The sequence below is a fragment of the Quercus lobata genome, chromosome 1 (genome assembly GCF_001633185.2).
Source record: "Quercus lobata isolate SW786 chromosome 1, ValleyOak3.0 Primary Assembly, whole genome shotgun sequence".
In the NCBI taxonomy this organism is placed as follows: domain Eukaryota; kingdom Viridiplantae; phylum Streptophyta; class Magnoliopsida; order Fagales; family Fagaceae; genus Quercus; species Quercus lobata.
Window position 1 is genome coordinate 13,111,004 of NC_044904.1, and position 17,717 is coordinate 13,128,720.

At 34.7% G+C, this 17,717-nt stretch overlaps 1 protein-coding gene across 1 annotated transcript; it reads left to right on the top strand.

Moving 5' to 3' along the window:
* Positions 1-11,413: 11,413 nt before the first annotated feature.
* LOC115995277 (subtilisin-like protease SBT4.15) lies at positions 11,414-17,454 on the top strand. Its single transcript, XM_031119786.1, has 11 exons — positions 11,414-11,503; positions 11,629-11,717; positions 12,462-12,559; positions 12,691-12,834; positions 12,947-13,052; positions 13,775-14,282; positions 14,478-14,562; positions 15,125-15,353; positions 15,919-16,030; positions 16,130-16,343; positions 16,922-17,454. The coding sequence occupies exons 1-11, from the start codon at positions 11,414-11,416 to the stop codon at positions 17,452-17,454; spliced, it is 2,208 nt and encodes a 735-aa protein (XP_030975646.1).
* The last annotated feature ends 263 nt before the right edge of the window (positions 17,455-17,717 follow it).

Genomic DNA, 17,717 nt, shown 5'->3' on the forward strand with positions numbered 1-17,717 from the left:
TAACCAACTATGGAAGAAATGCATAATTTTTACTATGCAAATACATTTATTAATTTTCCAGACATCTACTGTTGGACTACTATTGGATCTTAAGTAAAATGGGCCTTTCATACTTCACCGATAGCCTTTGAGCCATGTTCCAAGCCTAATTTTGAGTCTCAGTCTTGACTTCCCAAATATAATGTGGGCAATGAAAAAAACACCCCTAACATTCTAGTGACTCCATTAGGGAGTCCACTATAAATGAAGAACTTTCATGCCTCCTAAGTTGCGAAACATCCAGCAGTAAGGAACTCAAAATATCAGCCATCCAACAGTACAAAGTTAGCACTCCACAGCTGCACTTGATGCCAAATTTCAGAAGTAGCAGCCTTCACTGCCCAACTGCACCAAATGCTGATCTCTAGCAGTAACAATTTGCATTATCCAGTTGTACCTGATGTTGAATTCCAGTAGTAACCGTATGCACTATCTAGCTGTACCTAATGCTGAACTCCAGCAGTAACAATCTACAACTTGCTGCACCTGATGCTGAACTCTAGCAGTAACAGTCTGCACTATCCAGTCGTACCTGTTGTTGAATTCTAACAGTAACAATTTGCACCTTGCTGCACCTGATACTGAACTCCAACAGTAACAGTCTGCACTATCCAGCCATACCTGATGTTGAATTCCAGCAGTAACAGTATGCACCACACAGCCGCACGTGATGCTGAACTCCAGCAATAATAGCCTGCACTATTCCATCATACCTGATGCTGAATTCCAAAAGTAACAGTCTGCACCACAGCTGCACCTAATGTCGAACTCCAACAATAACAGTCTGCACTATGTAGCCATACCTAATGCTGAATTTTAGCAATAACAGTCTGTGCCACAGCCACACCTGACACTAAATTCTAGCAAAAACAACCTTAGTCACCTAAACCCCTTAAAGGAAGCTCGTAATCCGCACAAGCAACCATAATAATTTGATAAAAAAGAGAAGAGGTCAACAACTGGAGATCCTCCATCTAGTGTACAAAACACCTCTCCTTAGCAGTTCGCCACTATCTTTGATCTTATTATGCTGCTGGAAAGAGAAAGAGACAACTTCCAAAAGATGCCCTATCATTTTTTCCATAAGTCACCATATCAAACAAAGTTGCTCAACAATCCATGCCTAGAGAAGTATGAAGCTCTTACCTCCACTCTCTATATGGTAGGCGGAAAGGAGATGTTCTAGAACATGACAACAAGTTCTTGAATTCTATGGGTCCTCATGCAAAGAACAAAGAACTTTGTCTAAGGAGATTCTCAAAGCCCCTCACCAACCATGCATATACTTGATATGCAACACTTGAGCCCAATTCCATCGCCACGTGGGACAATATGCTTGAAAGTTTATGCTCAAAAATTTTTTTTTTTTCAATGAAAGAGAGAAATCAACATTATCACTCACAACACCAAGCAAAAGCCTTCCAAAAGGCTTCTTGATTGCATCCATCGGCTTAAAGATACCGCTCTTTGTTTTTATAGCAATATGAGAGGCACAAACCTTCATCAATGACATGCTAAATCATTATCATGCATACTTGGAAAATCTTGATATCCCTTCGATTTGCTCCACTGCTCCAGAAGGCCCACAAGACGGCTACATCAGTAAAATCATTCACCGTTGGAGAGCCCTAAAAAGAGCATTCCTAGAGCTCTCATTATCTCCAATAGAGAACTAATTATTGGAATCAAGCAAAAAAGAGACAATGAAAGTGAAAAAGTAAGCTATCTTCCTACTCTATGCACTGATGAGGAGATGAATGCAATTTTAGATGGATGCCTACGGGGTGCTTAAGCCATACAAGCCTGACCAAGAGCTTATTCCTGAAGACAAGCAAGATACATTACATTGTTGACTCCATCAACATATGCATCACCGGATCTAAAAGCACTCCGAAATATATTTTATAGAGGTTGCAAGCGGAACCATTGACCTCACACAAGGGTAAGAGGTCTAGCGAAACCCATTATCACAACACAATGAAGGGAATGTCATGTAAGCGGTAGTCATTCATGTTGGGAATGATGTCCAACACCTCGAAGATGCTACCAACAGTTGTCTCCACTCTTCAACGAGGCCTTATGTTGTTCAAACAACCGAGGCTCGAAGAGGAGTCAAGGAGAGCAGCACCAAAAGCCTCAGCAGCAATTATTGTTGAATTTGGTACACACTCCCTCACCGCTGGAGCTTATGCTGGACAAACATCCCGGCTAATCTCACTCCATTTGATCCATCTGAAGCTTATATAATGAAACTAGTCTCTATCATGAACTTATCTCATATGGGGAAAGTCCTATCACAGGCCTCATTAGAACTCCATTTCCAAATTGAAGGGACATCAAGCATGATCCCAAAATAAGTTTAAAAGCAATTTTTGATCTAAAAGAAAAGAAAATAAAGTACAAAGAAGCATCCAACAGTAGATCATAGCCACAATGTGAATAGATCCAGCTACCAAATGTTAGCATATATTGTTATTCATGATGATACGTAAGGCTTAGGTGCCTCAAACAATAGGGTCCTAGACCAAATGAAAACTTATGGCTGTATCCAGAAGAGAACACATCTAATGGAAGAAGAATTCTTGTCCAGTAGTATAGCTAAACCATTTAAGGAACCTCCAGAAGTACCTGACATACCTTCTTCATCTAATAAAAAGTACATTGACATATTTGCTTAGGAGTACAACATGATGCTCAGTTTAGATCTTAACTTGGTGATACATGCTCTCAATGTCAAGCCATGGAGAGATTTATCATGGCATACGGACTTTCTGTTGGGTTACACATGTGAGTGAAGTCCCACATTGAATAAATATGAGAAGAATGAGTGGTTAATATAATATAATTGATCACATACCCATTGGGCTTAGGCTTTTTGGGTTAAAGCATGTCTCTATATGTTATATTAATTATTCAAGGAAGCTCCCTAAGGTGTTTATCTCCCCAACAAGTGGTATCAGAGCCCATGGTGGTGTGCGGCGAAGGTGGTGAGGTGTTCATGGTCCCTACCCAACAGGGACAGAGAAAGCCTAGATGGCCTACACACAAAGATCCTGGAGAAGAAAAAAGAAAAAAAAAGCCCAACAAAGGAATATTGCTAATGGTGCTAAATAATGGTGTGGTGCAAGGTTCCTATGGACATGGACGTACGGGGTTTCCATGGATGTGCGTGCGGGTTGACATGTGGTTCCCATGGATGGCGTACGAGACACCCATGGATGACGCGCTAATAAAGTGAAAAGCCCATTAGGCAAGGGGGAGTGAGTAGGACTTGTTCATGGCCCACAAAGAGATCTTGAAACCCATAAAGAGGCAGACTCACACGTGAGGGGGAGATTTGTTGGGTTACACATGTAAGTGAAATCCCACATTGAATAAATATGAAAAGAATGAGTGGTTAATATAATATAATTGAGCACATACCCATTGGGCTTAGGCCTTTTGAGTTAAAGCGTGTCTCTATATGTTATAGGAAGCTCCATAAGGTGTTTATCTCCCTAACACTTTCCACTATTGTACTCATGTCATTGTGCTGCTGGATTACCATAAATTGACTGACATATGGCTAGAGCCATGAACTATCCAAGATAAGTCATCACATCACTATCTTTAAATTTATATTGAATATATGTTACTCTACTATCACTATACCACTTAATACAAATTACTTTGATATTATATCACATACAATCAAAGTTATCACACTAAATATATATTACTTTAACTCAAACATTATTGCAACCGTTTATCAAAATTATTACATTAATTAAATCACCATTATGATTCTTAAACATTGGGCTTTGTCTATTTTGTAGGCATAAAACCCACGAAAATTTTTTATCCCAATATAGAAGCTCGAATCATCCAAGAAACTTAATAACTTCTCACAGCTGGAATCATCAATCTTATTCCAATCGCTAAAAGAAAGTTTCTCAGAATCATGTGCGAAACCAAATAGATTGGCAGTCATCCCTCAAAGATGCTTTATTATCACCATCAAAGTTGGGGCAGCCCCACGCATATTCAAAGCCATGATGGTAACCACATGCACCCTAAAGCCATGGTGACCTCATGCAGCATATTACTAGAATCATCAAATTCACATGTACCATATCATTGGAACCTTTGGAATCTTGAGCATCATCAAGCATGTTAACTACCTCACACTTGGGGGCATTAATCTAAAAGGCCCAATCAATCTGGCATCCCGACACCCAAAGACATTTATCTTGTAAGGGAGGTTTATGATAGTGATTATTATTGTCTAGCCATGGTGGAAGGCGAAAATCTCACAGAACCTATCAATGGCAAATGGCTAGAGCTATATCATACTTAACTCAATCATCATATTTCCTACAAACTACTTTGGAAATAGAGAGTAAGCATTATCTTTGCTCTAAAACATGAATGTCTTATGCTTATTTCAAAACTATAATTATTTCAAGATACTTTTCTTACATAGATTTTTATATTTCAAACTTACTCACAATGACAACCATTTATTACTAGATATGTTCAAAATAAACTATCTTGAGTCCAATAAGTTATTTTGCAAAATATATTGTTTAACTTCCATGACTATATTTTGGCTCAAGCATATCAATCTCTCAATGATCAGAACATGTTTCATACTTCAAACTTACACATATTCAAATTTCATAACAACGTTTAGGGTTGAATCTCTTCAAAATAAAATGGTCATGTGTCTAGCAAGTGATTTAAAAAATAAATATTGCCTCCATGACCATACTTTGATTTTTTGAGTCTAAGAATAGTAATTTTCTAACAATCAAAGTATTTTGACAAAAGAAATTTATGGCTAAACGAAACACAGCCTATATGGCTCCAGTTTTAAGTCATTATATAAAACACAGTCCATACCGCTAGACTAATTTTTAAAACATCACATATAATACAATATTTACGACTGTATAAGCTTACAACGTACTTCACATTACATTACATCACAATGCATCACCAAAGCAATTTTTTGAAAAATACACATAAGCAAATATAAATATCTACTCCAACAAAGCCATTGTCAAAGGTTTCCGCACCGCTGGAAGACAAAGACCACATGATATCATCCCTTTGATCAAAGGATGAAGTTCAGCCATCATTGATGCAATATTCTCCTCAGATCAGCTATCTTCATCATCACAAATTGTACATGATTTAGCAGCACAACAAATATGATATAGCAACTTACAACTAGAACAATAGTCCTCTCATACCAACGCCAATCTCGCATCCAACCATGAGGCCAAGATGATTTTTTTACAGTGCTTTCAAGTACTCTTGAAGATCAATCTTCTTAAGAGCGACATCAGAAAATTTTCCATGCACCGCTGTGAAGTAAGAGACCCTAGTCAAATATCCAATGGTAATAATAAAAGAGCAGCTGAACACTATCAAGCCATAAATGAACATATTGAGATCATCATTCATGCCTGGAAATTTTTATTCTAAGGAACATCATGAACATCATGGTAGAATCTCAACTGGAGCTCTTTAAAAACAATCTCTCCAACCACAACAGAATTAGCAAGGCCTTTTGTCAATTGCCATTATATCTTCAACAACAAAACCTAAAGTGAAAATACATCAACAATAAATATACATGATGATAAATAGGTAAGGAGTAGAAAATTTCCAAAGTCTGTATCTGTATCCTCAAATCCCTCATCACATTTCTCCGGCTATGTCTTGTCACTATCTCCAACCTCCTAGAATCTTAGAGACAGAAAAAAAAAAAAAAAAAAAAAAAAAAAAAAAAAAAAAAAAAAAATACAAGGCCATGAATGAAGACAAAGAATAGAAGAAAAAAGAAAGAAAGGATGAAAGAAGATAATGAGTTTTTGGACATACCACTTCCATTGGTGTATAAATCTGCATCCTACCAGCAACAATCTTCCTTTTGCATTGCTTCATTATGACAATTGGATGGGCAGTGATAGTTAGACTTATGGAACTAATAATTGGGTTTATAAAAGTATAAACGGGATTAAGGGTCTAGATTTATCACATTTGGAATCCTCACTAGATCAAACTTGGGGGCTTCCACCACTGTGTTATCCTCTTAATCCACTCATCAGCTTCTCTAGATTCCAACGACACATCAGATCATGGTATGCAATCTAACAGCGGAACAATATCAGATCACCAAAGATATTGGCTTTATGATAAGGTCAGAAAACACTTTATTATCAATCTCTCAGCTTATTAAATTAGGCCAATCATTAATGGGACCACAAAGACCCATAAATTGAATAGGGGCTGACAGAAGCTCTTACCATTGGATACAAAACATCAGCAACGGCTGGAGCCCATGCAGCTTTGTGAACATCTCCTTTAGAGCACTAACGGGATTATCCTCCTCGGTTACTATTGAAGTAATGGAAATAACGGCATCATAGATCATGCAATGGCAAAAAAAGGCTCATAACACCTTGCTAGCGGCTTCAATTCCACCAACAACTAAATTCTATTTATCAACTACAAATGCAAAAGAAAAACTCAATCAAGAAGAGTTGAATCAGAAAAGGAGTTTAGAATGAGATAAAAGGGTTCTCTTAGTCTTAGAAAAGAGGAAGAATCTCTCTTTCAAGCTCACTATCTCTCTTTCAACCCATACAACACAAGTTTATGGACTCATTCAAACTCACATGTGTGACCAAAGACAAGCTAACCACACTTACTCAGGGGGCTAAATGTTGAGGTACAACTTTTTCACTCATGCCACATGCCCCAATCCTATTTAGTCACTTTTATTTATTCACCAAAAAATACCAAAATATCACCCTTAAATTATTTTGGGCCTCCATGAATATTTCTCATCCCATTGGCCTACAAATATTTCCTATCTCATTATCTATAATAGGCCACTATTTTTCCAAAAAAAAAAAGACAAATGTGTGATCCTAATATTTTTATTTTCAAAAAAAATATAGTATTACTAATAATTTGATCACATGTGACTTGGGGGCTAAATGTTAGGTTTTTTTTACACCAAATTTTATTTAAGTACCACCTATTTATTTTCATACACCGCTAATAAGTTATTGGGCTTTCACAAATATTTTTTGTCCTATTATTATGTTAACCACAAATATTTCATCTCTTATTATCTAAATTGGGTCATGATATAAACTATCACAAAAAGCCAAAAAAACTCAAATCTTATCAAATTTCATTATTATTATTTAGTTAAGCCCAAAATCGGCCCTATAAGCTCAATACACACATCCCATTCTATTTAAAGCCCAAGAATACTTATGCTTGGCAATATTTAAAAAGCCTATGATTCAAGTCCATGGCAAAACAATTTTATCAATGGAGATCGAATCCATAATCAAAACCCATGGCAATTTTATCAATGGAATTCAAATCTAGCAAAGCCCATGATTTAAACCCATGGCAATTTATTTATCAAAAGCCCAATTCACATTGGCAACATCAAAAGCTCAATTCTCGTTGGCAATATCAAAAGACCAATTTGCGTTGGCATTATTAAAAACTCAAGCTAACTACTTGGCATTATTTTATCAAAAACCCAAGGTTATTAATACTTGGCAAAATACTATATCATAATTATTTCACTTAAAAGTCCAATAATGAACAATACTTTAAGTTCTTAAACCTATTACTATAATATTACAAGCTCATGGAATTTATGGCAATTATCTATTCTCAACCCATGGCAATCAACTTATAAAATCGCATGGAAAGTTATGATTATCTTAAACCCATGGCATTTGTTTATTTATACCATATTATAAACCCATGGAATTTATATAAGAACGCATGGTCACTATTTATCTTATACATTCTTAATATCTATTTCCAAAACTCATTATAATTATTCACCTTATTCTAATTATCTATAGAAAAACCAATGAGAATATCACATTATTCCACTATAGTGGTTGTTACCATATTTTATTTGAAACCCATGGATATTGCCTCTATTTAAAACGCATGGTAAATATTATTCTCAAGAAATATTGGAGGTCATTATTTAAAAGCCCCAAAGAAAATATCATTTACAAAATAATCCATGGCAAAAATTATGAGAAACCATTCAAATTGTTATTTAAAGCCCATGAAATTTAATACCCAAAACCTATCATAAATATTTATTACAGCTCATGAATATATTTCATTTTTACTAACAACTAAAGCCCATGTGGAATAAAAATCCATGGCAATATATGATAGCTTTATCCATTTTGTAGGGCTCACAAAGAGAAAGCAAAAGAATAGGCCCAAGTGGAGAGAACCACCAAGTCAGAGGCCCACCAAAGTACTCAACCCTCATGGTCAAGCCCAACATGAAATCTTAGCCAAAACAGCTCATGTGTGCAAACTAACCCAACTGGAGATCTCCATTCAGTTTTGCCTTCCGCTGGAGGTCACCTCAAGAAGTAACTAAGCTCCCAAACTAGATTAGGAGCTGGCCACCTATCCCATCAGCCTCTCTGCCACTGCCATTTCTGACGTGAGCAGTACTAAGGGGTTGGACTGACATTAAAATGATGAAATGCAGTAAATGTTATTCTTCCTCCCTAAGTTTCAATTACTGCTATAGGAAGCCATGACCAAATCATCCAAACTTCAGCAAACTAGTTTCTTTAGTACTAAAAATGTCTAAAACTAATTCATGAACCAAGCCCATGAATTCCTAAAGGGAAAAACTAGGGAAAAGTGGTTTGGAGGGCATAATAGGGTGTCTAGCAAAAGCTTCCAATAGAGGCATCAATGGTTGACACCTAGCTTGGAGTGTCAACCAACCCTCTTGAGCTCTGATCTTAGTGGCAACAAGCAAGATCTCTAGTCCTCATACTTGCTCTAATTCTATTGGATGAAATTAATCTCCAAATCCTAGCATTTAATGCCTAGATTAAGAGCATCTCAGCCTCCAACTGCATTACCCAAATAAGCAAAACACCCAAAAAGCAAGTCTCGCCATTTTGGGCCAAATCTCAGAAAAGATATTCTAGGATTTTGTTCCTATCAAACCTGGTCCTTTCTATATTTTGCTAATCAATCCCTTAAGCTTCACTATAAAAGGGAACTACCATAAACTCATGGAAGACAACAATCTTTTCATAAAAATTCCTCACCCATCATTCTATTTTCAACCCATAAGTCAGTCCCTTAGTTCATAGACTAGCCTTTAGTCCATAAATGTTCATATACACTTACCCATAAACATCACATTCCATCTTCTCAGAAAATCCCAGCACCTTAAAATAGTCATAAATAGCCCCTCTTTACACCATACCCAAAAATGGCTAAACACCACTTCATCTCTCTTCTATATTTCCATATATTCACTCATACTTTCCATAAAGTCACTCCCATCATTTACTATACACATATATTCATCATTATGGGCATGATATGGCACATGGAGATCTTGTTTAAACATTTGCTGCACTAAATGGACACTCTCTCTCTCCCTTCATTCTATCCTATTTTTTCCTCTTTTACTTGTAATTATGAAGCCTTTAATCCTTATTTATTGTTATTATGATGAAAGTCATAATGTCTTGGATACTATGGAAGTGTTCCCTTATGTTGCCTTGATAATAATAAAGAAACTATATGATTTTTTATCATGTAAACACATTTATTGACTAATCAGACATTACCGCTGGAAGTCTGTCATATTCACTGCTAGACCATTTTTCCTCTTATGTACTTGTTATAACGGGCCCACTTTTATATTAACCGACTTTGGAAGAAATGCATAATTTTTACTATGCAAATACATTTATTAATTTTCCAAACATCTACTGTTGGATGTTTCTCTTGTTCACCGATGGACTATTATTTAAGTACTTAATGTGGTGAGCCACCCTTTGTGTTAGCTTATCTTTGCAGGTATTTTTGGGCCTTATTATAATCTTTGTTGGATACAAACTGGACCTTGAGTAAAATGGGTCTTTTACACTTCACCGATAGCCTTTAGGCCATGTTCCAAGTCTAATGTCAAGTCTTGGCATTGACTTCCCAAATATAATGCAGGCAACGAAAAAAACACCCCTAACAGACTCAAACCCTAAATGTTTCATAGGCTTTTGGGCTTGATTTAAAATTTGCAAAAATTGCAATTCAATCGGTCAAACCTGTCTCTCGATCGATCAAGCTTAGTAGTTTCTGAATTCTTCTTTCTATAGCTTGTATGTTCTTGAATCTTGACTTATATCACCTTGAGCAACATCTAAAACTATTCTAAGACATAAATATCTTATACTAGATATGTTATTGTACTCAGTTTGCCAACATACATAAAATTAGAACCTAAACATTTAATTCTAAATATTTTAAACCTAACAAATGTCCTAATGGCGTTGTTTTAGAAAACATTTTAGAAATTTTTTTAGGGGAAAAAAAAGCAATTGATTTTAATTACTTTCATAAAATAATGAATTAATAAATGTCCTAAGAGTAAAACATCTTAAATGTGTGTATAAAAATGTTTGTAATGGATTATGCATAACAAATACTACCCTATTTAGTTTACTATCTTCTTCTAAACAACCTTACGTTCATGTATTGTTTCTCTGTAATATATTAAGGACAAAACTTAGATCCACTACCTTAGATACTGTTTCTTAGGTTCCTATTTTAAAATTCAGTCGTGTGGCTATTTAACTAAAAAATACACTTACATCCCATGAGAAAATATTTACATGGCAGAATCTTAAAAGGGGAACCTAAAGAACAACACCTAAATACTGTACCTAAGTCTTGCTCATATATTAATATATGTTCACATTCAGAAGTCCAAATAATAATAATAATAATACATCAAATTTGTTATAAGAAATCACATTATAGACAGATGATCTGCTAGAGTGTGATACAACTGTCTGTGTACACGCCAATTAGATTCAGCGTAAATAAAGTTGTTAAAATTCTATTCCTCCGACGGCTAGCTTAGGAGTTAATCAATTAGTTTTAACACTCTGTTTAGTTATATAAATAACATATCTTACTTTGAACACTGTAATTTTTCGGAATTATTTTGAGTCTTTAGTATCTGTTTTAACAGGTGGACAAGCTAATTAAAAAAAAAAACGGTTTATTAAAAAGCGATACATACATTGCATCTCGTTTTTTAAGTCTTGCATACGGATAGAGAGATTTAATTCAGGTTTCTAAAGTATCTTTGACTAATTCGTCTATGCAAGAATCTCAACTATAAATTGGAAAACGTCAAAAATAAAATTTTAGCATGAAAATCTCCACCATATTAAGAAAAAACAAAACCAGAAAAACTAGGGATGTTTAAAGAAAAATCTGACTATAAATATGGGAACAAGAGAGAAAGCAAGAGCAGTATTGCATACAGTGGAGGAAATCAAAAATGGTTCGAATTTGTATGCTCACCCTCTTCCTTCTGACTACGCAGTTTCATTGGTCATATACTCATGGTTCTAGTGACACAGTTAGAAAGGTGAATGCATTTAATAATTTGTATGAGCTGTTATCAAGTATATTATATGAATTTTATAATTTCCATTCACTTCAGATAATGGAGTTTATTCACTAATCAGAAATTTATTTTTCATTAACACATAGGCGTACATTGTGTATATGGGAGAGGCACCACAGTCAAAATCCTCTGCTATTAATCTTCATCACAACTTGCTTTCTTCAGTTGTTAGTGAGTAAGTGGGATGACAAAATATCTAAACATTGCATGTTTACATCTACTCATATTTTATTGAAATAGTACCAGTTTTTCTTTTATTTCTTACATGGAATAGTTTTTTTTTTTTTTTTTTTTTGGAGGTAATTTATACCTGGAATAGTTCATGTAGAAATTTGTAAATGAGATATTGAGAAAAGAGAAGGGAGAGAGAAAAAACATTAGAGTTTATGTGATTCAGCATAATGGCAAACATCCATAGGACTAAAGCTCAAAAGACTATATTGTCTCATACACCTTTCATGATAGTAAATTACAATGGAATCTATATTTATAATAGAATTACATAGAAAAGTAAAAAATCATCTTAATTTGAATTGCATATTAAATATTAATTGTCTCAATCTCATGATTTTCTCTATCAATCAATTCTTTAATTTGTTGACCAATCCCAAATTTTCTCTAGCAATCAATGTTGATTTGATCTTCACTTTCATGGAAAGTTAAATTATACATTCCAACGGTTCAACTTCATATGTAACAAATTGGGTAGAGTATAATTCATACATGGGTCAAAGATTTGGTGGTAGAGGAGGGTTCCATAATGATTAGGAACTTATCAATATATATAGCATTGGGCTTTTCTATGCATATAAAATTAGTTTTTAGGGTATAAGCCATATATGATATGGCATCACAACTAGCATGCAACAATTTGTAACATTTGGATAGACAATTTAACCATCGAATTGCTGTTTTTCAGTGACCCTATTGCCAAACAATCCTATATATATAGCTACACAAAGAGTTTTAATGCATTTGCAGCAAACCTATTGCCACAAGAAGTTCAAAGACTACAAGGTGTGCACTAAAAGCTTCATGTTACACAACATTTCTTTATTTCTTTGGCTTTTACTTTTACTTTTTCTTTCTTTATTTTCTTTCCCTCTTGAGGCTTATGTAATTTTTATACATATATGCATTATTTACAGAGAACGAAAATGTGGTATCAGTGTTTCCTAGCAAAATACGAAAACTTCATACCACAAGATCATGGGATTTCTTAGGAATGCCTCAATCAGTGAAGAGAAATCATCAAATTGAAAGTAATATTATTGTTGGTGTATTAGATACAGGTACTAAATTAAGACATCTCATAGATCTTTGACATTTTCCATGTCACTTGTCATCATGGAGGAATTTTAATCACTTTTCTAATCTTTCTTTTTTCCTCCCCTTATTTTTTAGGAATTTATATCAATGCTCCAAGTTTTGACGACAAAGGATTTGGACCTCCTCCTTCAAAATGGAAGGGTACTTGCCAAGTAGGAGGCCACTTCACTAGCTGTAACAAGTAAACAATCTCAATCTCTCTCCTAGATTGTGACCAACCACAAAACATTATGTTTAGTAACACAATATTAGATCTATTAAATTTTTTCACAATAGTTAATATGGTGATCCACAATAAAAATTATATTGAGTGAATCCAAATAAAAGTGATATTATTCTAAGAACAAAATTTAGCTACAAAATTGATTATAACCTAAGGTTACAACCTTACTTAATATCTTTTTATTATATATGAATTTTGACTAATCTACCGTTGGATTACTTCTTCTTCATATGTCCCCCATGCTTGCAAAATTTCTAGAAAATTAAAGATCAATAGTTATGTCATCAATAAATTATTTAAATTGCAAGTTTTTATATTTTAAAATTATGCATAAAATATAAGGTTATAGATCATATAGTAAATAACATCCGATTGACACAAAAGTTAACATGTATTTTAAGAGTGTAAAGAACATGCAACTCAACGGTTAGATTTTCAAAGTACGTAATAATGTTTATCTTATTGAGTAAGGTTGTAGCCTTATGTTACAACCAATTTTGTAGCTAAGTTTTGTCCTTATTCTAATCATAACATATCATATCAACCATTCTTTAAAAAAAAAAAAAATGTTGTCTTCTTTAATATAATATTACTCAAGAAGAAAATGAATTTTGAAATAATACTTCCGTACATGCATGGATGTCTCATTTAATTTCCAAGCGATTCACCCTTTTATGCAGCAAGGTAATAGGTGCAAGATTCTACAGCCACGATGCCCCCATTCCCAACTCAAATCCATCCCCACTAGATGACGACGGCCACGGGAGTCACACTTCGTCCACCATAGCAGGTGCCTCGATAGCAGGGGCGAGCTTATATGGTTTAGCCAAAGGCACAGCTCGAGGTGGGGTTCCATCAGCACGCATTGCAATGTACAAGGTGTGTTGGGCAGGTGGTTGCAATGATATAAACATTTTGGCTGGGTTGGATGATGCCATTAGTGACGGAGTAGACTTGATATCAATATCTATTGGAGGGATTTCTGATAGCTATTTTGAGGATCCCATTTCGATTGGTGCCTTTCATGCATTGAAAAAGGGGATTTTGACAACATGTTCAGCAGGGAATGACGGCCCAAGTCTGTATACTGTGGTGAACACAGCTCCTTGGATATTGACTGTTGGTGCTTCTGGCATGGATAGGCAGTTTAGGAGTCTAGTTAAAGTTGGAAATGGCATACAAACTGATGTAAGTCACTTCTTTCCAATATTTGATGAGTCTTTGAATTTTATAATATTTAATAACAATTCTAATATTTCTTCATTGATTTTTATTTTTTATTTTTTTATGTGATTCTTCATTGATTTGTGAGTGTGTTTTCTAAATATATCACAATATATATGGTTTTAACATATATACATTTACTGATGCATTATATATCAGGGATTTTCTATCAACACGTTTTCACCAAAAAGACGGTTATACCCTCTAACCAGTGCAGCTAAATCAGCCAATGCAAGTTTAACGCGTGGTCACTCTCCCTGGTAATTAGAAAGAATTTTATGGAGAAATTACATTTTGCCATCCTAAATTATACCCCGATTACACTTTTACATCATAAACTTTTTGAATGTACGTTTTATACCATAAACTACAATCTTTTTTTCTTTTTCTTTTTTTGAGAAAGAACCATAAACTACAATCTTTCTTATACTTTGCACCCTGAAGTAAAGTTTTCTATTAACTTGGATTAAAAATAATTCACCATGTGAAAATACCAAATTGTCCTTCTTTTCAATTCTTTAAAAACAAAAAATAAATTAATTACACTTCACCAACCTAAACTATTTTAATCAGGAATATTCTTGATTACACATTGCACTATAAATTTTGAATTTTCATCCAAGTTAACAACAAACTTAATGTCGGGATACAAAATGTAACAATGGTTATAATTTAAAATTCAAAATGTACACATTCAGAATTTTTAGAGTGCAAAGTGTAATATGGGGAAGGCAAGGATGTTACCTCTAACCTCTAACCTAATATATATTCAAACTGTTCATATTAGTAGCACTAATCAATTAAAGAATTGGGCAGGTTATGTGATGAAGAGAGTTTAGATGCGAAAAAGGTCAAGGGAAAGATTGTGCTATGCAAAGAAGGACTAATTCAAGATTACGTTAAGCCATTAGGCGTGTCCGGGGTGATTGTATCTCTCGATCAGCAACAAGATTCGGGCTTTACATTTATCATCCCTGCTACCTTTGTTGATACTAATTTTGGTGACAAAATTGATACATATGTCAACTCAACCAAGTAAGTATGAGGGAAAAAATTTGTTATAAAAAATGCCCCCTAATATGGGCTAACAGAGTTGTTATTAGATTTCTTTTCTTTTTCTTCTTGTTTAAGTTAATGTGAGACATCTTCTCAAAAAAAAGTTAATGCAAGACATGTTAAATATGTTGTGACCAAATTATACTATAGCCTTATACTAACATAGATCTCACCTAGTCTTGATTTCTATACATGCCTTATTGGGAAAATTATTAGGTACTTCCGGAGTACCATAAATGCGTACTTCTCCCTCTCACATGAATGATGGATCCCACCATGAATTTAATTAGTGGAACCCACCATTCATGTGAGAGGAGGGAGTACGCATTTATGGTATTCCGGAAGTACACAATAATTTCCCGCCTTATTAAGGGTTCAGCACGTAATTTTTCCTTTTGAAAAAACCACATAATTCTTAATAGCTTATATGTAATAGAGGCAGAGTTAAGGGTTTTTTTTTTTTGCCAACCACTTTAATTATTATTTTTTTTCATTCTACATCTTTTTATTATCTTATTGATATTTTCATTGGTAAAAATTTCAGAAACCCTCAAGCTATCATATACAAGTCTAGAGCAGTACGCAATGCTGCTTCACCTTTTGTGGCTTCCTTTTCATCCCGAGGTCCGAACACACTCTCTTCCACCATAATTAAGGTAACCCTTGCAATGATTACCTTTCTAGGCATAAATTTGTGTATTTTTTTCATAGCATATATAGTAGAATGAGGGTTTTAAATAATGTTTAATTTGCAGCCGGATATTATGGCACCTGGAATAGATATTCTAGCTGCTTACTCTAAACTTGCATCAGTGACTGGGGATCTTGAAGACAACCGGTTTGATGTGTATAATATAATTTCTGGAACATCAATGGCTTGCCCTCATGTGACTGCTTCCGCTGCCTATATCAAAACATTCCACCCTAGATGGTCTCCTGCTGCAATCAAATCGGCCTTAATGACAACTGGTTAGTCCCCTTAGATTCTCCCATTTTAACTCATGATGTGTTAAAGATTAGTGCCACTCTACAAGAACCACCACTTGAATGGTGTCAACTAGAGGTTATTAGTGTTTAATTCAAATTCTCCAATGCCATTACATTGCTCATTGTTTACTAGCAATGTGGTTAATATGCCAGATAGTTTGGAATAAATATTACACTTGTTAACATGTATTCGGGGTCACATGACAATTTGATTCAAAAAAATGAATACCATTCTTAAGAAATGAATGGTATTCATTTTATGATTGATGTTAGAGATACTACAAATTTTATTGCATTGCCCTTACAAACTAGTGTGTCACTATTCCCTAAAAGTAATTTAAATATTTATTTGTTAGCTATTGAAGTTGCACCAATCAAATTTATAGTCACCTTAGATTGTAAACCTCTGATAATAAAATTTGAAATAATCTTAACATTTGCATTCCTTCTATATAAACACATTGATCAAGATATCATGTCATGTTTCCCTAAAATTAGTTTTATATGAAAAATTAGGCTTTTTGAATGTTTTATAATTTTTCTTCTTGATTGATGATCAGCATCTGAATTGAAAATCAAGGATGTCCAAGCTGAATTAGCCTATGGAGCCGGCCAAATTGACCCAATTAGAGCAGTGGATCCCGGTTTGATCTATGACTTGTCAAAGGTCGACTACATCCGCTTCCTATGTAATGAGGGTTACTCCGGAACAGCTCTACGATTGTTCACTGAAGGGAACACAAATTGCTCAAGTATCCCTAACATTGGAGGACATGATGCCCTAAATTACCCATCCATGTACTTGCAACTTAATAACCCTAAATCTAGTATATCAGCCATCTTTCATAGGACAGTTAAAAATGTTGGCTCGAAAAAAGCTATATACAAGGCAACTGTCAAGGCGCCAGCAAATCTCAAGGTCACTGTTGTTCCAAAAGAACTAGCTTTTAGTCACTTGAACGAGAAAAAATCTTTCACGGTTGTGATACAGGGGCCACCATTGAAAAATATTACTAGTGTATCAGCATCACTAGAATGGAGTGACGCTAAGCACAGAGTTAGGAGCCCCATCCTCATTTTTCTGGCGAACTAGGTCTGATTTTTTTAAGGCCTCATGTCTAATAATGTTTCGGTTTTTCATATTTTACCTTCTAGCCAAAAGATTGAAACAAGTGAAGTATTGCTTCTTCTACGTAGAGCTTAGCAAGCTTTTTGTATAAATCAATAATGGGTGCAAGCATCGAACAAGTGGGGATCTCTCATTATTTTATTCTCTCTCTTTTTTCTTTAATTTTTTTCTTTGTGTGTGTGTGTGTGTGAAGTTTGGTTGATATCAAATTTATGCACCGCAATTTA